This window comes from Catharus ustulatus, chromosome 10 (genome assembly GCF_009819885.2).
Source record: "Catharus ustulatus isolate bCatUst1 chromosome 10, bCatUst1.pri.v2, whole genome shotgun sequence".
NCBI classification, from domain to species: domain Eukaryota; kingdom Metazoa; phylum Chordata; class Aves; order Passeriformes; family Turdidae; genus Catharus; species Catharus ustulatus.
In genome coordinates this window covers 23,304,609-23,326,727 of record NC_046230.1, presented here as the reverse complement: position 1 = coordinate 23,326,727, position 22,119 = coordinate 23,304,609, and the positions used below count along the sequence as shown (strand labels likewise).

Sequence of the window (22,119 nt, the reverse complement as noted above, 5' to 3'; positions counted from 1 at the left end):
TAGATCCTTTGGAAATCAGCATTTGAAATCCCTGTTTCACTGACATAAATCCCAGTTTTTCTTTGAGGGTCTTTACATCCCTCAATATATGGAAAAATCAGTTTTGGTTTTGGAGGCTTCCATTCCTTGGGCTTGTTAATTGATCTGTATTATTAACATAAAATAGATTATTATGTTTCCATCCCTTACCAAAAGCATAAGCATATTAAACAACCTAATTAATCCTAATTAACTAGAAAGTCACGGAACACTTCTCTTGACCAAAATAATTTAGAAATGCCCTTGTGTTGATGGCTTGCAATTTGCAGGATTCATTTTTGAAATGAAAAAGACAGATGTATTTGTCTCTGATGCAAATGGTCTGGATAAATTAAAACTAATTGGGTTTATGTGTTCCTGATAATTAAATGAGATGCATGTAAGCTATATTATGATGGAGGAAAGAACAACTCTTAATTTTTATAAATGAGATGCAGCAAATGACAGCATCTTAAAGTCTATTAAAGGGTAAAATCAAAGGGTGAAACAGAGCTGTGCTCTGGAGCAGGGAGCAGAGACCTTTACAGTGTTTGCAGTGGAATTCATCCCTTGCTGGTTGAAAAGAAACCTCAACAGGAGAACCTCAATTCTCTACTGTCCAATCTTTGTCCATCCAGGTGGGGAAGGACTTGGTGGGGTCCTCTGACTTGGAGCAGTGACCCTTCCACACCCAAACAGCAAAGTCTGGCAGCCGGACAAACAGAGCCAGTTAAAGTATTTCAGGGACTCCCTGGGAAGTTGGTGTGGATTTGGAGCACATGAAACATTCACTGTACACTGTGAATCTGCTCATTAATGGGAATTTGGTTGTTTGAGGAGAAGCAAGCACACAATGTGGGTCAGGATTGGTGTCACAGCCCAGCACCTGCACAGTGTCAGGCTGACACCTCTGATCTGCCCTGAAAGGCACAAAAACAGCTGGGTGGACACAAGGGGAAAAGCAGCACTTGGAATCCTGGAGAATTTCTGTTGCTCCCCTTTCCATTGCTGAATTTTACACAGAGCACAAAATGGCCACATTCAGAAAGTCAGACACACAAGCAGGTAGAATCTGCCAAGCTGCTGAACAGGAGCCCTAAAATCCTTCCATATACAATGAATGTGATGTCCCCTCTCAAAATCCAAACTGAGGGCCAAGTCATTTCACAAGATTTGTTTTATACAATCACATTTCCAAAAGTCAATGTACATAAAAAGACAAACACATGCCAGAAGCTCCAAAAAATAAACTGGTCTTTCATTTTCCTCCTCCTTCTTTTCTCTTTCTCTAAATGGACTGGAAAGATGATTTTGCTGTGCAAATCCCTCAACACTTGGGATTAAGCATCCCTACAACAGGCACAGGTAGAAGTAAAAATAAATTCTACCAAAAAAAAGAACATTATCATTTGTACATTGTATTGGCATCAAGAAGTCATAGAATGGATTGGGTTGGAAGGGACCTTAAAGATCATGAAGAGAATTACATTAAAGCATATCCATAATAATAAACAGCTTTCAACACCAGATTTGTTCTGTTAGCAACAAATGTATCACAGAACTGCAGCAATTCAGATGCTCTTTTTGGGCTTCTGTTTAGGATATCAGTTCTACCACTGTAACTTAAAGAGAGGGGGGAAAAACCAACACAAAATATCTTTGAATGTTTTAAATCAGGAATAAAAACTGAGATTTATTAAAATCATCACTGCCTAGAGATCACTAATACATTGAAGGGAGCTTATTTTTAGCCCAAATGTTGGAGGTGTTATCAGAAACTTTTTTTTTTTTTCTTTCAAGCAAAAGGGATGGGAAGAGAAAACTTTAAAAATCAGATGTTGAAAGCACTCAGAGACTTTGTGGTTATCTCCAACAAGCCCAAATTTAAAGGATTACCCTGCCTGCTGAGGGCTGGAGGCACACACTGCAGCAGCAGCTGCTTCATCAGTTTTCCTGTTAAAAAAGGTTGGGAACAGCATGGAAGCAGTCAGGCTGTCTGTGCCAGTGAAATGAGTGTAATAGGAATATTTGGAAGAGTAACTGAAACAGAAAGGTTACATTGATGAGAGAAAAGCACTGGCCTCCATCTCCAGAGTAGAACACCTGCTTTGGGATTTTATCCTCCCAATTTCAAACAAAGAACTGCTGTAATAAAACATCAATATATGGTAAACTCTATAAAGAAAACTGAGGTGGAAAATATGCCCTCACCTTAAAGACAAGAAATGAGGCAGGAAATCAAATCAATGGTCTGTTCAGCCTGATGCCTCTAGTTTGTATGAATTAGGGTGGCTGAAGTACTTTTTCCTGTAAAAGAAAGTGTTGCAAAGATTACAGGGTTGTGTGATATTAGTGCAGAGCTGCTGGGGGGCAGGTAACACATCAGAGTCCTGGGGTGTGGGGAGAATCCAAACCAGAGTGGGTTCAACTGCCAGAAACCAAGTAAGAGACTGGAATGATTCCACTGATCCATCAGTGAAGGGCACCTGCCACCTCTGAACACAGAAAAACAGAATTTAAAGCTTCTCTTCCTAAAGGAAACTTCCTGTGGACAAAAATTTCCATGAATTTTAGAGCCCTGTCAGGCAGTTCACTCATAAACATTTAAGAACAATTGTCAGACAAAAGTTTTTAATTAATCCCATTTTCAACATTTCCCAACAAAATAAAAGACAAATCTTTGTCACTGCTTTTGGTATATTTTTATTATCAAAACTAGGGGAGAAGGAGGAAGTTTTCCTTGAAAAACACAGTGGAGGAAACAAAGAAAAGAAGGAAAAAGTCAGGCACACAAAGGGAAAGAGAACGTTAAAGCCAAGCAAGCTGCTGTGTCTGAGAATCCTAAAGATTTAGCAGAAGATACCACTGAGGTAATTTCAAAGCCACTCAATTACTGGGTACAATTAAGCATCTCCTCAACAAGAGAGCAGAAAGTCCCCAAACCCTCTTTACATCAAAGCACCACAGTGGCCAAATGACCTTTTACAGAAATTACACTAATTGCATTAAACCTTACACTTTCTGTGGAGGAGGAAGAAAAAAGCTTTTATACAACACAAATACAGCAAGTTCAAAAGGACAGTTGGGGCTGTTTGTTAAAATTTAAACCACCCAGGATGATTTAAACTGCATTTCCTCTTTGTTCTTTTAATTATCAAAGGCCTGTAAGGCAGCAACTTACAGCACAGCTGGATTTGCCTGGACACAGATCCCCCTGAACTGGAATTTTGGAGCAGGTAAAAAAAGGGAATTTCCTCCTATTTCATTCTGAGCAAAGATTTGCTGCTGGTCTGGGCTCCCTGGTGGAGTTAGGAAGGAGTGTGGCAGGAAAAATTAAATATACAGTGGAAAGCTGTTAAATTCTATTCTGCAAGGTGCAAGTCCCTTCTAAAACAAAGTGTACTTGACCTTAGGGACTCCTCCTGTGCATGATACAGAAACCCCAATTTATCCCAACAATAGCCCTGGTGTGGAAACTTCCAGCTTGGCAACACAAGAGCACATTTGAGACCCAAAATTCCACCTTGTAAGAAAACTTACATTGAATTAAAAATAATAAACAAAGCAATCCTTTAAAATAGCAGTACAAGAGCAGCTTTATTCTGTTATTTCTTTATAGTAATAATAATAATAAAAGCCAAATCAAGGCTATTTGAAAGAAGTTTTAATGACAGCTTTACAGAATATTCCTTAGTAAATGATGTCTTGAGCAGTACTTAAAACATTTCTTGATCTCCTTGGTTTTGAACCACACAAAGGTGGGACTGAACTGAGCTTTCCACGTTCACTGCAATGCCAGCACCTGCTGTTTGTCCTCCAGAATTGCTTCCTCAGCATCCATTTGGCTTTCCTCCCAGTCCCTTAAAAGAAACACAGCCCAGTGATTTCCAGCACCTCCAATTCCCCAAGGTCTCTGCTTTAAGCCTTGCTGACATGTGTTCACATATGTTGAACTAAAAGGCACAAAACCAGCTTTTACTGGAGATTCTGTCAGTACAAGCTCCTCTCATTCAGCTTTTCCCTCAGTTTTTGTCACAGATCTCTAAATCAGCTCTGATCACACAGCATGGAGCTCACTTCAGTGCTTCTCTGACTCTTGCTGGTTATGAGATCCCAGTAAAAAAAAACAAACTGGAGACACAGAACTTTAGGAACTTCTTTTTTTTCAGTCATCATCTCCTCAGTGTCCAAGGCAGAATAAATATATGGTGAATTAGAGGTTATTAACTCACCTGCTCACAACTTTTCAAAGCTACCTCACAACCCAAGAATGTAGATGATTTTTAAGAGATTTATCTCATAAATCTCAGTGCTAAAGCATTGAAAAACCCACAATCCCCAGATTTATCATTTGGAGTCTGAACAACAAAATAATTTCCCCTCAGTTCTGACTCTGAGCTGCCTGAAAAGGGGCCTGGAACACCAAGACACCACACAGGTCATGCTGACATTTGTGATTAGCAGGTAATGCACAATTAGAGAGCTGGAGCTGGTTTTATTTCACTTGTGACATGGTTGGCATCTTGGATAATCTAAAATATCATCAAAACACACCCAGCAAGTCGAACTTACCCAAAAATATCAAATGTGTCGTGATCTTTCAGCTCCAGGGTGTTCTGGAAATTTTCTGCATTTCCAAAGATCTTCTCCCAGTCTCTGCTGGAGGAGGTTTCATCTTCACAAGTCAAGCTGGAATGATTTTCAGGGCCTGAAATATTTTAGGAGCAAATATGAACAAAAAGAAGCAGTATCTCCACTATCAGCTTGAAAAAAAAAATAAATCACAAAACTTGCCATTAAAAGTCTCAAACAACTTTAGCTGATGAAAAATCTCACTCCAAATTAAGATTGTACTTCTCAATAAACTTGTAACTTCTTTATTAGCAACTATCAATTCACCACCTCATACTTCAGAAGTACCTTTCAGAAAAGAAATACATGATTTAAGTATTCTGCACAATGCCACAAATTTTGTGTGAGCTGAGATACTGAAAGATTGCAGAAAGCTCAAAAGTTTGGTTGCTTTCTTTTTTTTTTTTTTTTTTTAATTTAAACTAACATGAATAAAATATAGAACCTTTCCAATATTTTCCTGGGATTCAAAATTGACAGCTTCGATTTCTGCACACAGCATTATTTAAATTAAAATGTCAAGCTGGTTGCTCATGATGTGAGGAGTAATGTAGAGCTACATTTCTTGGGATGGAGCTGGTTGAAATTGAGAAAGGTAACAAAAGTGCAGATACAGTTATTACTTGTGTCCCTGTTTCTTGGAGTTCATATAATCAGACCTGCTTGTGTAGCAGGAAGAAATCCTTTATTAGATCACTCCCAAATTGAACCAGAGAATATCAACACATACAAATACAGAAACTTCCTCCAGAGAGTTTATTCTCTAAATATTCAAGCTAAGAGGGGAGCAAAAGGGCAGAAACAGAAGCAGAAACCAAGCCAAATAAAAAGAATTATAGCTGAAAAGAGGTAATTTTTAACTCCAAAGCCTATTCTCACCAAAAAACCAACATACAAATGCACAAATTGAGATATAAAAATGACAAATTCAACAGAGTGTCTCCATTTTACACAATTCAAATTAACCCAATTAGGGCTGTCCCTACCTGGCTGTGGCATCCACGCTGCCATCAGAGGAGAAAGTTCCTTTTGAGCCTGGAGAGCATTTTCAGCTCTGTTCACTTGACTTCCCAAGACACCCTGAACTACAGAGTCATCAGCATATCCACTTAGGCTCCTTTCAGAAACCCACTGCCCATCTCCTGCAATCAAACATCAGCAGAGGAAATTATTTGCAGCTTTTGTGTTAATATGCATTTACTGTTCCTGTATTTGCTGCATTTCATGTGTGAATTAAAGAAGCCACACAACACTTTTTTTACAGATATAGAACAGACTAAAAGCTTATTTCAAGTGATGTATTTGATCAGAATAATCATGTTCACATGTTGTCTCATATAAACCATGAAAAGCAACAGGAACCTCATGGAGCCCCATTCTCAGGGGATATATTGATGTAAATAATTATATACATTTATGGCACTGGATTCCCTCAGAGCAGGGAGTTTATTTTATCCTTGCCCAGCATCACATCTGTGGCATGACTGTCACCCTGAGGTGACTCTTACAGCAAGCTGGAAATGAAAAAGATGATAAATATCTATTTTTGAGGATTTATTCACACAGCAGTACCTGGCAAATGGATCCTCCTGTCCCTAGGGCTGGAGGCAGCAGCCAGGGAAGAAGGTGCCTCCAGCTTCTCTTGTTTAGAGTTTGTACCTACAACAAAGAAACCTTCAAGTCCCTGATATGATGTAGAACCACATTTCTGTCTTTTGGCTACATCCTGTAACTTGAATAAAACAGAGACATTAGAAACAGGAAACTTTACAAATTGTCCCTGCAAGTTTAGATGAATAAAATGTTCATTTCATAGAACTCAGACTGATTTTGACAGCCAGCTGTAATAGATATTCATGAGGATGATGTTTTTGCTCAAGATGTGCTTTAAAATCTGAAAAACTTCTCACATTGTGAGAGTTTGAGTCTGTTCTTTCACTGGGGACATGAAAAGCAGATTTGCTTTGTGTTCACTTTTGGGTACATGAAGGTGATGACTGTTTAACAATTGCTCCAAATTAATGTCCCAACCTCTTCTATCATTTTTTGCTTTTAATTTTGCTTTCATCAAATAAGGACCTGAATAAATTGTTAGGTAAGACTGAGCACCATTTTTTGGTCATTCAGACAAGAGGTGAAGTACTGTTAATACAAACATTAGAACATTTGCTCCTCCAACACCTTTAGTCATGTCTGAGACAAGTTTGTTCTCTTTTCCTTTTTGTGAACACTAACAGCAAACTGGCCACACAAAGTGGAGGCTTTCATCCCAAATACAGCAGGCAGTGACAGTCCCCTAAATCTAAAACAGATAAAGCAGCATCCTTAGTCCATTTAGCAATTAAAGACATCCTAACTTACTGCTGAAGATTTTTTAATTACAGGCAAGACCAAACTGTGGTTACTGCAGACACTGCCCAGTTCTTGTGGCTCCCTCCTGCTTTCCTGCAGCTCTGGCTCCAGGAGATCTGTGTTGCTCTTCAGTTCAGTCCCAAGGAGATCTTTGCTCATTCTTTTAGTGAGGTCTGAGATCTCCTCAGGAAGTTCACAGGAGCTCAGTGATGTTCCCCCAGCCTTTGGTTCAGCACTCTCCTCCTGCACTGCATTTATCTCAAGATCACTGCAGACAATTGGTTTTTCTATAAGAGTACAATAAAACCATGAAAATAGCAATATTTGTAATGGAAATGAATATTAATTATAACTCCCAAGTCCACTGTTTTCTTCATGAACTTAAAATACAAAATCACCATTAGGGTGAAGAAAAGCAATCATAGAAATTTAATAAAATTTCCTTAAAAGCATCAGAGGTTTGAAATCCATCCTATCAGGCTGTGAGCAATTCTGTAAGTTGGTTTTCTTTGTTATATGTGTTTATCACAGTGCTCACACAGCCCATCAAACTGTAATCAAATCAAACTGTAATAGCCCAGAGGATGGTACATCATTTAATAACCTTTAATTATTTTGCAGACCATTGTAGTTGATTACCCCATCCAATATGAGAATGCTAAACTGAACACATTTATGTATTTTCAACAAAGCACTTAATAACTTTTCACATTTACCTTGAAAGATTTCTTTAGGAGAAACAGGATTGCTGTTGAGAGGAAAAAGTAAAAACTATTTAGTGTCAGCTGAGGAAGTTAAATGGAAAGAAGATTTTCCCAATATAACCATTTCTCTTTTAGGGACTGGTTCTGTGTTGGTCTGGTCTGCAGGTGCTGAGCTTTGATATGGGAAGGGGAAAAGACCAGAAAAACACAAAAAAGCAAACCAGGTCACAGCTACTCAAATAAATGCTGGGAGATCAGAAGAATTGCAGATCTATCAGTTATTGGTTTTGTCTGGAATTACAAGGTTGGTTAAATAAGAGTATCTTAAATGTGCACAGCACTGATCAATGGTAAAATCTGGATGTGAGTTCCTGCTCCTGCTGAGGAAAGGGCTCAGAAAAAAACAATTTTACTAAAATTCAGGACAGGCAAATGCAAAGAAATGAATCTTACATGGGTTAGGATTTCAAATGATCCTCTCTAGTTACAGGCAGTTAATATTTCTTAGTGCTTTAAACAGTGTACACTTCATAATTCAAATAGAACTGCCTGCAAAGAACTGCCCCCATTTCTTAGGAACTAACCCCAAATTTGGGATTATTTCCTTTCCCCCTACAATCTCTGCATTTCTCATACCTTCCACACTCCAGTGGGTCAGCTTTGACTTGCTTATTCATCCCCACAGCTCCAGTTTCCTCCACTGAAGAATGTGAAGATTCTTCCAAATCCTTGCAAGGAGACTGAACAAAACACAAAAACCAGAGATCCACATGCAACAACAGATTAAAATTTAAAAAACAAAAAAAAAAAAGTTAAAGTTCTGAAAAGCTGCATTTGGGTATAAATCCCATACAGTGCAGGTCCCTAAACAAAACAGGAAAAAAAAATGCAGGGAATTTTTGGAACTATCCATTTTCCATATTTGTATGGAAAACAAGCACCAATATTTTTCCTTATTGGAAGTTATTTAACTGTCGCTACTTTAAATATTTAACAGATCAAGACTCAAACAAATCATTTCAACACTGAGATTCCTGAAGTCCTTTATCAGCACTCACATCATCAAGGAACTCAATTTTCACAGAGGACTCTGCATTTTCACAAACAGTGCTGGATTCTCCAACTCTATAGACAGAAGCCCAGTATTTCTTCACCTCTTCATCTGTGAAATAGAAATAATTTTATGCATTTCAGTTTTTCCTGCTCAAAGCACACAAAAAAATGCAACATTTTTATTCATTATGAAAAACCACCAATATCCCCTTTTATTATTGCTGCTTTTAGCAGAAACTAAGAGTTAAGAATGGAATTGTTCAGCAATTATGGGAAAGAAATCTCAAAGAAAAAGTATTTTAGATGGAATAAACAAATCTGTTACACCTGTTAACTCCTCAATGTCATCATCATCATCCTCATCCTCATCTCCTTGTCCCCCTCCTGCAGCCTCAGCCTGATGAACACTCAGGGCTTGCACAGGCCTTGAATCTTTCATGCAACTTGAAAAAAATTGATCAACAGCAGTTCTGAAACAGGAAAAAAAAATCAATCTTAAAAAGTCGTATTTTTTTAATATATCAGAAAAATAAAAGGAAAAACCCTACCAGCCTATTCACTGAGCATTAACTAACTCCTCCTAATTTCATTGAGGTGACCTTGCTCCTCAAGAACTCAGAAAAAAACTCTGTAATGTCCACAAAAGAATCCTAAAGATTTCTTTTCTCTATAAAATTCCTGTAGCAAATGCCCCAAAATCAAGTAACCAAATATCAGAACAAGTCTTCAACTTCTACAATAACTTGATAGCAAAGAGAATCCCTGCAGGATTCTGAACTATGAAGTGATCAAATTAATTATAATAATTATTTTATTAAAGATAAAGCTCCCTGTACTAAAAACATTCCCTTTAACTCTTGACATTATATCTAATATTTTAAAAGTTTCATCTGGATTTTGGTTAATTCAGTATTTGTGAATTCTGTCATTAGGAGTACAATACCTTCTGTATTTCTTCAGCAGGAGTTTCTCCATGTAGCTCAGGCCATCCTGCTGGAATTCCACATGGATGGGTTCCTTCAGAGCTGTAACATTGGTCTGTACCTCACAAACTCCCACAGGCTCTGTCAGAATTATTTGTAAAAAATTATACAGCTGTTCAGGCTTCTAAACTTGCATTATTCTTGAATGAACATCACATTTGGGTCTTTGCATAACTGCAAAATTTAAATGGCCAGCAATATTATATTTACAGAGCACAGGCAGTAATGGGGGCAGCCAGAAAAACTTGTTTATTACAGATTGCTACACTGGAGCCATAGAAATGATGGGGAGATGGAAATCCATGACTCCACAGATCAAAATTCCACAGAAACAAACAAAAAAAGGGGAAAAAAATCAGTTTAATGTTATTTTGTACAAAAAGCCACCATCCATGGACTAGAGAAACAAGCCAGATTGGATTTGCACAAATCCAATCAGACCAGAGGAATTTTCCATATTTTTCCATACATACTTCAGCTGATTGCAGCTTTTCATTGGGACAAAGAAATATTAAGAGCCTGTGGAAGGCAAGCAGAAAATGTACTTGGATAGAGCACACAAAATCCTGAGCCCTGCACATTCCTTGCCTCAGTTTAAAACTGGTTTTATGTTTGAGCACTGCAGTTCATGCTGAAGCGCCACGTGAGACACAAGGCCATGGGACATGGGGCAGAGATCATTACAAAAACTGAGCTAAATACTCTGCATATCATTAAAAACACCTTCAGAGAGGATTGTTATTAATAAAGGCACTCTGAGAAAGAATGAAATGGGTTTTCTTAGCTTCACATAATATCTGCCTTCACTAATTTAAAATCTAACTTCCCCAAATGGCCCCAGCTGTATTTAAAATGTCATGAAGTCAGAACAAACCATACCTGATGGGACCCCACTGGCACACAGATCTCCTCCAGGATCACTTTTACTTCTCCTCCACTGAAGTAAAGCTTCCTGAAAAGACTTTGCAGACTCCTCCTCATCAAAGGCACCACTCAGCAAGGATCCTCTGTCCTGCTTTCCGAGGTTTGCACAGGCTGGTTCTGAGGCTGGTTCCTAAATCAGTTCCACAACATCACTGACAAAGCATTTCTGACTAGCAGCAGCATTTTTAGTGTCAGTGTGGAACTGCAGCACTCAATTTTCTGGGCTAAGCTGAGCTACCTGGTAATCAAGATCACTCCCATTTTATGTGATCTTGCTCACAATTAATTGTAAAGGTCTATCAAGAGATAAATAAGACAAAAGTTTTTATTACCAGACACACAAACTCCCTACTTTTAAAAGATTCTGAGAGCAGTGGCCATGGACACCCACATCCCACAGTTTGGATATAAAGCCATGGCCACCACATCCCATGTACAGGAGGGATTAAATGAGGCATTTAATGCAGCATGTGTCATTTAAAGGGATTTATGAGCTATGTGCTTTACTAATGAAGAGCTGCTTAGTGAAGCTTCTCAGTGGACAGGGGCACATCTGGAGAGGTCAGCAAGAGGAAAATGGTCATTGAAGGGGCTAACTGGGATAGCCAGTCAAGCAGCAGTCCAGGGAAGTCCACTCTGTAATTGATGAGCTTGACTGAAAACAGCTACAAAAGGAGAAAAACTGTCCTACACTGGGACTTTAGGGACTTTTCAACCTTTATTAGAATAAAGAAAATTACTGTGGAAGGTTTTCATTACCAACTCTTGGATGATTGTCAAGCAAAACCACAAAAATAATTGATGTATTTATGGGAAAGACCCCTTGTCTCCACATTCTCCAAGTGAGGGACCTGTTCTTACCACAACAAAGCAGCAAAGGTACAGGCAGAATAATGAGAGTCAAACATCAGCAGTCCGTACACAACTAGGTTGTTTTCCCAACTCCTCCTTTCTCCTGCCCTATGCTTTAACTGATCCAGGGACTGCGAGCACATCCAATGGCATTGTGATTTGCAGAAGCTGTTAAAGGTGTTTGCCCATCCAGGGCATTCCCGGATCATCCCCCTGCAATGCGGGGTGAGCAGAACGCAAAGTTCACTGTGTGAGAACGGGATCAGCAGGGACCAGCGCTTGGACCAACTCCCGGATCGCTCCGGGATCCCCGGGATGTGGGAGCGCTCCGGGATCCCCCCGGGCTGCGGGAAGCGCTCCGGGATCCCCCCGGGGCTGCGGGAAGCGCTCCGGGACACGGGAGCGCTCCGGGATGCGCAGCGGCCGGAGCGTCCTGCGGGGGCGCAGCGCCCTCGGGCGGCGATTCCCGGTACTGCAGCGGCCCCCGCGCCCCAGGATCGCTCCAGGGCCGGGATCGCTCCCCAAAAACCGCCGGGAAAAACCAAACCCAGCGCTCGGTTCGGAGCGTGTTGGATCTCTCTAAGAGAGGTGATAGTTTTTTAAATTAAAGTGTTCTTCTCTTATTCAACAGTGGAACTTCTCCATTCACATTGGTTACTTTAAAAATCGAGTTGTATGAGGCTACACCACACTTTGGAGGCTGGGTTTCCTGTTTATTATTTATTTCCTATTTATAATTCTTATTTCCTGCTTGCTAAAAGGCAAAATATCCTTATTAAACAGAAGTCACCTCACACCTGATAATAGAAATTTCCCCTCTAACACAGCTAACGAGGTGCCAGCTCAGAAGGCAGTCAGAATTCAATGCATTCCCTGGCTTTATCTAAGGATTTAAAATTACAAAAATTAATGGACCACTTTTTTTTGTCCTCTTTTCCTGCAATCATACATCTTGTTTTAATCACTGAGATGTGTTCCTTAGTTAAGGATGAGATCAGCCTTCTTCAGTCATGCTCACATGCTGGGCAAATTAATAAAAATACAGTTGAAATAAATTCTTCAACTGTTACCAGTGGTCACAGTTCTGATAACAGAACCATTTCTTTTGTTTCCTTGCACTCATGGAGATCTAAAATTTTTCTTCACTTTATGAGCCTTAAGTAATTATCAGAGAATGAAAGAAAAATGTCTGTTTACATACTGACACAAAAAAAAATCTACACACATTAAATTGTGCTGCTTGAGAGTTATTTTTAAACCATTTACTTACCAGCAGCTCACCCTTAATTTTAGGGGGTGCACAGGCCTTCCCCTTCACCCCCAATTTTTCATGAGACACAACATTTTTTCTTTCAGGCTTAACTGGTTTTTTCACTGGCTCTGGAATAAAACAAACAAAAACTTCAATTAATCCAGTGTTTCTGATTTCTTAATAGTTTAATTGCAGCAACCTCTAAGAAGCAATAATCTATCAGAAGTTTGTTCAAGTTTTATTTGGTTAAGAAAGATGTCTTTACCTTGAATCTCGTTCTTGAGTATTTGCAACTTCACTTTTTCTGGAGAAACCTAGAGGAAAGAATATTTACATAAATCTGTATAAGGTTCTTATGCTAATGAACAAAGAGTAACTTGTACAGAATGCAAATGGTTTTAGGGAAATAGCAGGCATGCATTTAAAGAGAGAATTCCATGTATTGCTCATGACAGCCATGAAGCCCAGGAGCAGTTTCCCTTCCCAGACATGAAATATTGTCCACATGACCCTTCCATGCTCCAACATCCCAGTAATCAATAACTTCCAGCATTTCTGCTTCTGTTTTCCCCTGCAAAGAGTTCACCCCACAGCCTCACTGTCCCTCATTCACCCCTTATTTTAATTTTGCCCTTTTTTAAATCCTGTCTTTGAGGAAGCAACAGCTCTGAGTTCCTTGTCTCAGAGAAGGGGGAAGGGAAAGAGGGGGGTAAAGAAAACCTTTTCATTCTGATCCTCTCCTCTCACAAGGAAGCAATTTTATTGAAGCTCTCATTTTCTGCCAGTTTAAGAAAAATTGCCACAGACTTTTCCAAAAGAAAATAAGTACCCCATTTGTACATACTGAAAACAGATTTTTCAAAGATTTAGCAGGAAAGTTCTCCATCTCTTCTTTTAGGTCTGAGGCAGTAAAAGTGAGTTAAAGAAAAGACTTTAACTGTGGTCTATTTTATCTGTGAAGGCAGAGAATTTTCACCCAAAACCTTTCAAGTATTTCAGATTCAACATGGGCACCACTACCACTGCACTCTTACAGATCTAAATCTATAGGAGCAGTGATAATTTGCTGTTTATTGCAATTAAAGCCCCAACAGATCACCCACCAAAACTTGATGTTCCTCCAGCTCAAAGGGAATCAGCAGCTTGGCATGGAAAAATAAGCAGTCAGGAATTTTACTCAGATGGGGTTTAACCCTTTTGGTTTTACAGTATTTGAAATTTTCCTGTTCTGCAGCATCAATCCAATTCTACATCCTGTTATACTTTAAACAGCTTTACTTGCAAATATTGTTTCCTACCTTCTTCCTGTTTTCATTATTTTGTGCCACAAAATGGCCTTGGGTGGTCCTTGGTGGTCCTGCCTGCCCAGATTTCCAGTGATAAGCACCTAACTTCCTACAAACCAAGGCAAGAAAAGCTTCAAAATTAGGCCTTCTGCAAGCAAGACAAGCAAAAAAGTTTCCTTCAGCTTGTTAAATATGAACAAAACATCACAAAAGTAAAATTCTTGTCTAAAGGATCATCAATTCCCCAAAGCACAAGTAGTCCCTTCCATTGAAATCTGCTTCATGTCTACTTTAATAGCAGTAAATACAACAAATGTGAAAGTACTTCTTTTTAAACCATTAAATTGGTCCAAGTTTTTAAACTTAAAAACAAAAAAAAACGTTATCAAGTCTCAAAGGTTGGTTTTAGAAAAATAAAAACAGAAGTACGTTTTGTGTGAGCCTTCATTGTCCCAGTTTACTCCAGGACTTCATCCAGCACTGCTAAAAATGCAGGAGCTTCCAGATCCTTTCCAGCTCAAACCATTCCATGATTCCAATGATGCCAATGCCAAAGTCTCCTCTCCTCAGAGCTCATTAGAGCAACCCTATCAGGGTCTGCAGGTAGCAGGCCTTGAGAACAAACCAAGAACAGCTCCATGGACACAAAAGTGCCACACATCACCTGCAAAACCCTGCCCCAGCAGCTCAGGGCAATGCTCACAGAGCTGCCAACAGCAGGCCCTCAGCAGCACCCAGGGATCCAAATCCAAGGCATTTGCATTCCCAGGGACAAAGCACAGCAGGCAGAAACTCAAGGAGGAGGAAGCAGATGCTGCAGGAATCTGCCAGCACTCACAGTGACTCAGATTTAAAGTTCACCCCAGCATTTGCCTCACTACACCATGCTGGGTTCCAAGCTTTGTTTGCCATCGTGCAGAAGATGCCTCTCCAGGAGGCCACACAAATGTAAAAGAGGATCAAATAACAGCAGCACCCTCTGCAGAAACCTCAGAAATAAAGAAGGAGGCAGCAGAAACTACCCTGTCTCCTGCTTGAGAACTAAGGTGTCAAATCCAGTCAGACAGGGGGAGAAAGGAGAAGAGGGAATAAATGAGAAAAACAGATCAAATATCATATAAGAGTTGAAAATTAAAGTCACAGGGAAGCAAGTTTACCATTGGGATGAAAGATTGGAGAGAGGAGACTGAATGTCATTGTGAATTCCAAACTCTTCAAGAGTTCCCATGTGGGGAGTTGGAGGTGTGGAGGGAGCTTCTCATTGGATTCCTTTTTCCCAAAGGGAAACTGAACCCACCTCCTCTCTTCTTTTTCTCTGCTCATGTTTGACTGCAGCTGCCATAATCTCTTCTCCATCTCTCTGTTTTCTGTTTCTAACTGTGCTTTCTCCAACTGCAATTCCTTGACAGTTCTGGAGGAAAGAGTGAAATATTAGAAATCACCTGGAAGTGAGTAAGGCACCTAAAGAAGTTTAAAGCAGAAAAACAGAAGCTGGAAAAATTGTCATTACAGCCATGTCCCTCTTTTGTCTCCCAGTAGGACTGAAAACAGCTCTGGAAAATTTAGGACAGGTCAAGTGCAAATTCCAACACAAAACTGACACAACTGTACTCAGGAAGTTTTGAGGTTTAATTCTATTAAAATAAAGAATCCACTGATTTCTTTAGTGTGCTCATATTATTCAGTAGATTCACAGGGTTACAAAACCTCTAACTTAATCAGGAAGTAGATTAAAGCCTGAGAAAAGAAAGGTTTGTGGATGAAAGCATAAGGAAAATGCTAGAAAAGAAACACATCACAATTTTTCTTGCTCTTGCATTCTCCTAGTTAATGTTGCATTAAAACTTATTAAAAATTAGGAAAAGCCATCTCAATCCCAATCAGATAGAGTGCACTTACTTTGTTTTTAATCTCATTGAGGTTCCAGCTTTTGAGCCTGGGAGAATTACAAAATCATTGACATTCATGATGCCCAGTATAACTTTTCCTAGAAAAGAGAATTTCAATGATCTACAGTTAGGAACCTGTTGAAATGGGAATTTGATTGAAATTAAAACAGTAAAAAACTCATTACACATTCAAAAATAGTCACATATAGAGGGAAATGGAGCACAAAACTTGTTTATGTGAAGTGCCAATAAAATCCTAGAGCAACTCAAAATTAAATTTAACTGGGAAAAAAAACCCCTTTTTTATTACATTTATGATACCAGGGAAAAGATTTTCTTGGCTGTTTCATTTGGGCAATTCCCTAAAGTTCAGTGCAAGCAGATTAATATTAAAAACACAGTTTTCTTGTACCAAACCCACAGAAAGCACCAAGAGGGAGAAAATTGTACCAATGGCTATGAAGTCAAAGCATCTCACTGGAGCTGGGAAGATGAATTCCTTCTGTCACAGACAAATTGATACAAAGGAACACAATAACTCACAAAGCAGAGTTAATCCCTCCTCTCAACACTTCAGTGGTATTTAGATTTTTATTTTTTTTAACCCAAGCTGTAAAATAAAATACTCTTCCAAAAAGGAAATTCATACAGCAGAAGGTTTAAATATTGAAGGTGAACATTCAGAGCCTTGCTGGGTTGGAATTTTTGTGGGATAACTGCAGTCAGTGCAGAACTGGGCATTTCCTGCTGCTGCTGGCAAGGACATGGAAAAAAACCAAAAATCAGAGACTTACAGCTGGCAGGGTGCTTGGAAAGCTCCTCGATCTCAGCTGCCAGGGGAGAGCAGCACCTAGTGAATGATAAGGAGAAGTTTAGGATTGGAAATATCCCAAATGGAAAACTGTCTGCTGACAGGTAAACCTGAATTAATACAGATAAAATGTGCCCAAATATCTCCACCTATGAGGACAAACACCTCAATGGCACATGCAAGTTAAAACACCTGGTGCCACAGAACCTAAAATGCAACACTTCAGTGCTGACAAAACGTCAGAAAACCCAAGCACTCAATTCTAACATCACTTCAAAACAGCCATTCCTTCATCACTTTCCAGGATGAAAGAAGATTTTATAAATTTTGAATAGAACAAAGTTTTTCTCTTGGTAAATGTGTGCTGGCAGGACCAGCAGAGCTGGGCAGCAGGAGGTCACACACTGGATTTGAGGTTATTTAATAGTAAAAACAGAGGCAAAGGACACAGGTCAGCTGAGCAAGCTCAAGGAGGGAAAGTAGCTAATAAAAAAGCACCATTTATATGAGTTAAATTTAACATATTCCACTGAAAGCAAATATTTAAAGGGATAACTTAAAAATGCAGCAATATCAGAGATAAATATCAGAGATGCTGTGTGAGAATATTAGAGATAAAAAGCCCTACAAAGTTTCAGGAACACTGGGTGGGGAAAAAACAGCATGAAGTTGTAGATAACAGGGGATAGACAGTGATCAACCCACAGAATTATTGTGAGAAAATACAGGAATTCACTAAACAGCATAATCCTCTGTGGGATAAAAACAAATGTTAAAGAGTCAAAGTTAAACAAACCCCATGGGAAATGCACACCCAGAGCCTGAAGGGCATCCTGAAATACCCCTGAGCCTGAAGGGCATCCTGAAATATCCCAAAGCCTGAAGGGCATCCTAAAATACCCCAGAGCTGGGCCCTCAGGGCTGCCAGGGAAGTGCATGAAGCCAAGCCCAAAGTCCCCAAATCAGACCTGGAATTTAAATACACACAGGAGTTCCCTCTTTCTGTCGGGTTTTTCTTTAATGAATCCCTTTTCTCTCTCTAATAAGCATCACAGTTTGCCAGTGAGGCAAACACTAAAGCTGCTCATCAACATAAATAAATCAAGCACTAATTAGCCACATCTTTTCTGCCTGTTCTTCTGCCACACTGCTACTCAAATGTCATCATTCCAGCAGGTTCCTCTGTGTGTAACAAAACAAAAACTGCTGTTTGGGCTAAATGAAGTTTGAGTCAGCTTTAAATAAACCCAAATTGCACACAGCCTGTGCCCCAGCTTAGCTCAAGTCTCTTCCTAATCAATTTAAAGACAGGTTTATAACTTACACACAGCTAAGATAGGTGTAGTTTATTTCACACTACAAGAGTTTAACTGGGGCAGACTAAATTCCAACAGCTTCCTCACATCAATAAACCCATAAAATCCAAGGGGATACTACTATGCAACAGCTCACATCCAATTATCAACACCATGAACGTGGATTTCACACTACACTAAGTTCCATCCACTTACCAATAATTCAAACCAAACTATTTCCTTTGAAGATTTATTCCAAGTGCAATAAAGAGTTTGTCTAGCATCACTCCCTACCCATTTGCTGTTAATTACAATGACTGAGACTTCTGGTCCTTCCAAACATTTATTATGCTAACTGCTTTAAAGAAAGATGGAAAAGAATGCCATTAAAAATATAAGAAATAAAAAAAAAGAAATACATCACATAAACTTTAATACAGGTATGCTGGAATAAACCCAGCCTTTCAGAATAAATTCATATTCTCCATGCCCTAATACCTGTGACACCAACAATTTCAGACTCCACTTTCTATTTTTAAGCCAATTATCCATTTCTACGTATAACACCATACAACATACAGAAATATCAGGAAAACAACACGAAAACAGCTAAATGCCACTTTCCCCTAAGTCCTCCTACCATATTTTGCAATTTCATCACGCTTTGGAAAGATGCATTATCTTGGTAACTGCAAACTCAACACCTGTTTCTATGGGTTATGTATCTTCACTGCTGTGTGTTGTGGTTTTTAGTTAAAGGAAAAAATTATAGCAGTTAAGGGAAAAAGACATAGTCAATCCACTACAACTTCACCAAGAGCTGTAATTGTAGCTGCATTATAAATAACTTCAAACACAAAGGCTGTGAGCAGGATCACCCAGGCCTCTCCACAAAATCTGCTAAAAAAACAAACAAAAAACAAAACACCTTAAAAAAAACCCCAATCTGCAAACCAAAAACCTCTACAGAGCACGTTTCTCAAGAGAAAAACCTTCTTACCCACACTGCAGCAGCTCTGCCCCGAGCAGGTGGGGTGATAAATAACACATAGGGTAATAAATAATACACGGGGTGATAAATAACAGATAAAGTGATCAGTAACCTTAAAACTAAGGTGGATAATGGCAGCAGTCAGTATTTGCCCTTAAGCCCCTCTCCAGCCCTGCTGTGGGATGGGTTTGTGGGTTCTACTCAGTCCTGACAGGCTGGGGAACAGAGCAGAGCACAAGGGCAGACAGGACATAAAGGTGTAAAAAATAAAGTGCTGGGTTTGTTCGGGTGGCTTTCCAAGCCTGATGAAAAGTCGTCGGCACAGGGACTTCTAACTTAAAACCTGAAAGGCGTGAGAGGGGCAATAAGAGAGCAGTGCCAGGGCCAGCACAACAGTGCCAGGGAGCAAATCGGGGGGATTTACACAACTGAGATCTCCGGGAGCAAATCGGGATTTACACAACTCCTCCGGGAGCAAATCGGGATTCACACAACTGACACCTCCGGGAGCAAATCGGGATTTACACAACTGACACCTCCCCGGCTGCTCTCGGCCCTCCTTGGGCACGGGGCTTGCTGGGCCGGAGCCTCGGCTCCTGAGGGGAACTGCCAGGGCTCACCCGGCCGGAGCTGGGGGGGAAACTGACGGGAAACTGAGGGGGAACTGAGGGGGAACTGAGGGGGAACTGAGAGAGAACTGAGGGGAAACTGAGGGGGGAACTGAGGGGGAAACTGAGGGGAAACTGAGGGGGAACTGAGGGAGAACTGAGGGAGAACTGAGGGCTCACCCCGGCCGGAGCTGGGATGGAGCTGAGGGCTCACCCCGGCCGGAGCTGGGATGGAGCTGTGGGCTCACCCCGGCCGGAGCTGGGGGATCTGAGGGCTCACCCCAGCAGGGGCTGTCCCTATTTCGGTCCCAGTCCCGATCCCTGTCCCAGTCGTGGTCCCGGTCCCGTTCCCGGTCCCGCTCGGGCCGAGCGCGGCGCCGTTACCATGGCAGCGCGGGAGGCACCATTGGGCCCCGCCGGGTGGGGGGGGATGAGGGCAGAGCCGATTCCGTGCGGGGCGCGGAGCTCGGCTGAGGGCAGAGCTTGGTTTATCACAGAACCGCGGAATATTCTGCGTTGGAAGGGACATTAAAGATTGTCCTGTGTTACCCCTGCCGTGGCGGGGACACTTCCACTTGTTGCTGCCAGCCCTGCCCAGCCGGCCTTGGGCAGTGCCAGGGCGGCCACAGCCTCTGTGGGCTCCTGTGCCAGGGCCTGCCCTCACGGGGAGCACCTTCCTAACCTAAACCTGCCTTCTATCGCTGTAAAACCATTGACCCTTGCCTCTGTGCCTTCTAAAATATCCCTCTGCCTCCTTTTAATGAGCCCTGTGATAAGTGATAAAAGATTCGTGTTAATCATGAAAGTATTGGGGTTTATATAAACCAAAATACAAAGGTCTAAAGTGAAGGAAAAACGTGATTAAATAATTCTGTTTTAAATCCCCTGTTATGAATATTATGTTTCTAAATAATTTGTATCTACTACTGGTTTGTAAAATCAGACTTTCCAATAGTCTGATAGATTTTGCAAAATCAGATTTCCTGCCTTTGTTTTATCAATGATTACCTGTCTACAAAGATCAGAACTTCCCAATTTCTGCCGGTTTTATCTCCCAGGACCCGATGGTATCTGTGGGACTGACTCCAGAGACTTTCACATGGATGTTTATTCACCACCACTGCTCACCTGGCAAAATTATGACAGCAAGAAAACAAAAAAAAAATTATTCATTATAATGAGAGACCACACTATAAGAAGAAACTGCAGACCAAGGTTTGATGGAGTGAGCAGTGACCCCTCACACCTCCCCAGTGCTGCTTTGCTCTGTCTGTACAAAATAAAACAATTAAATTTTGCTAAATATCGAGATTTTATGTTTCTCCCATCTCGTTCCAACCTTTATTCCCAAACTTCTCAATACACCCCCCATTTGTCTTTAAATCCAGGTTTTTCTGTGGTTTTACTTCTCTGTATTATTTATTCACCACTCTGGAGGAAGCAATCTGCTCTTCTGCTCATTTAGTGCCGAGCTTTAAGTAGCTAAAATCTAAATCAACCTCACTGAGTGCAAAGAGGCTTCAAATGGCTTTTTTTTACAAGTTATCCCATTATCCACACTAACCTTTAGTTAGTGCTCAGGACCCACAGAGCTAAACATCCTTGTGATGCTTAATTTTTCACAAAAGCTCTATTTATGCCCACCCTGTAGGTTTGTGCAGTTGTAGGTCCATGCATCACACTTTACCTCTTCCTGACCAGGTATTTATTTATGTTTCTGCCAATAAATGATAATTCCCATGCCACCCCCTCAAAGGAGAGTTGGAGTGCATGGCAATATTCAAGTTTTTATCAGCTATATTCTTGCAGTTTATTTGCTTCCAGTCTTGTCCTTCCAATTTTGGTGGCTTGACCATTATTTATAATTGATGCTCCTTTAGGGGATAAACAGCCTCCACAGAAAAGCTGGAGTTTCAGGAAAATGCACTCCATGATCCAAGCCAGGATTTAATAAGGATAAAGTATTATCTGTTTGAAATTTATGCACTCTAAGCTGTATTTCATTTGGCAAATTTGCATTTGTCCCATATGTATTCAGGCTAGGAGGCACACAATAACTTACACAGTTTTTCTTCACTACATAATCTGTCTGGCAGTAATTTTCCTTCATCATCATGGTTACAGCACAGTTTTCAAGATTTTTTTTTTACCCTGACAGGCAATTTGAGTGGAGAGCCTGTGGAAACACATATGGATTTATGGATTTTTTGATCTTGAGAAGGAGCTCAAGTAGTTTGCATAATGTGTAATCAACCTGAAAATATTCTGTATTCTGGACCTTACCTGGAATATTGTTTTGTAGCATTATAACATGTTCTTCCCTGTAGGAAAATCGTGTTCTTAGTAGCCAGATGAATACAGTTTTTAATATTCCATAATAATGCCTTACTGAAAGGCATCCATTGTACATGGGATACTTATCTATATTTTCAAAGAAAGTAGAGGCAATATTCTACATAAATTATGTTA

General features: G+C 40.2%; 1 protein-coding gene across 3 annotated transcripts; it reads right to left on the bottom strand.

The window, feature by feature from the left end:
- Positions 1 to 2,757: 2,757 nt before the first annotated feature.
- On the bottom strand, positions 2,758 to 20,014 carry ZBBX (zinc finger B-box domain containing). Of its 3 annotated transcripts, none has more exons than XM_033069319.1 (18): positions 19,931 to 20,014; positions 16,740 to 16,795; positions 15,956 to 16,043; positions 15,354 to 15,467; positions 14,069 to 14,165; positions 13,036 to 13,084; positions 12,789 to 12,898; positions 10,622 to 10,796; positions 9,703 to 9,823; positions 9,087 to 9,229; positions 8,765 to 8,868; positions 8,343 to 8,446; positions 7,719 to 7,750; positions 7,012 to 7,289; positions 6,223 to 6,382; positions 5,637 to 5,792; positions 4,591 to 4,726; positions 2,758 to 3,878 (listed from the first exon to the last, which is right to left on the bottom strand). In XM_033069319.1, the coding sequence occupies exons 3-18, from the start codon at positions 16,021 to 16,023 to the stop codon at positions 3,803 to 3,805; spliced, it is 1,923 nt and encodes a 640-aa protein (XP_032925210.1). In that variant the 5' UTR covers positions 16,024 to 16,043; positions 16,740 to 16,795; positions 19,931 to 20,014; the 3' UTR covers positions 2,758 to 3,802. The 3 variants fall into 3 exon arrangements, with proteins under 3 accessions (XP_032925210.1, XP_032925209.1, XP_032925211.1); XM_033069318.1 differs by having other exon boundaries at positions 19,899 to 20,007; XM_033069320.1 differs by lacking the exons at positions 15,956 to 16,043; positions 16,740 to 16,795; positions 19,931 to 20,014 and having other exon boundaries at positions 15,214 to 15,443.
- Positions 20,015 to 22,119: the final 2,105 nt, after the last annotated feature.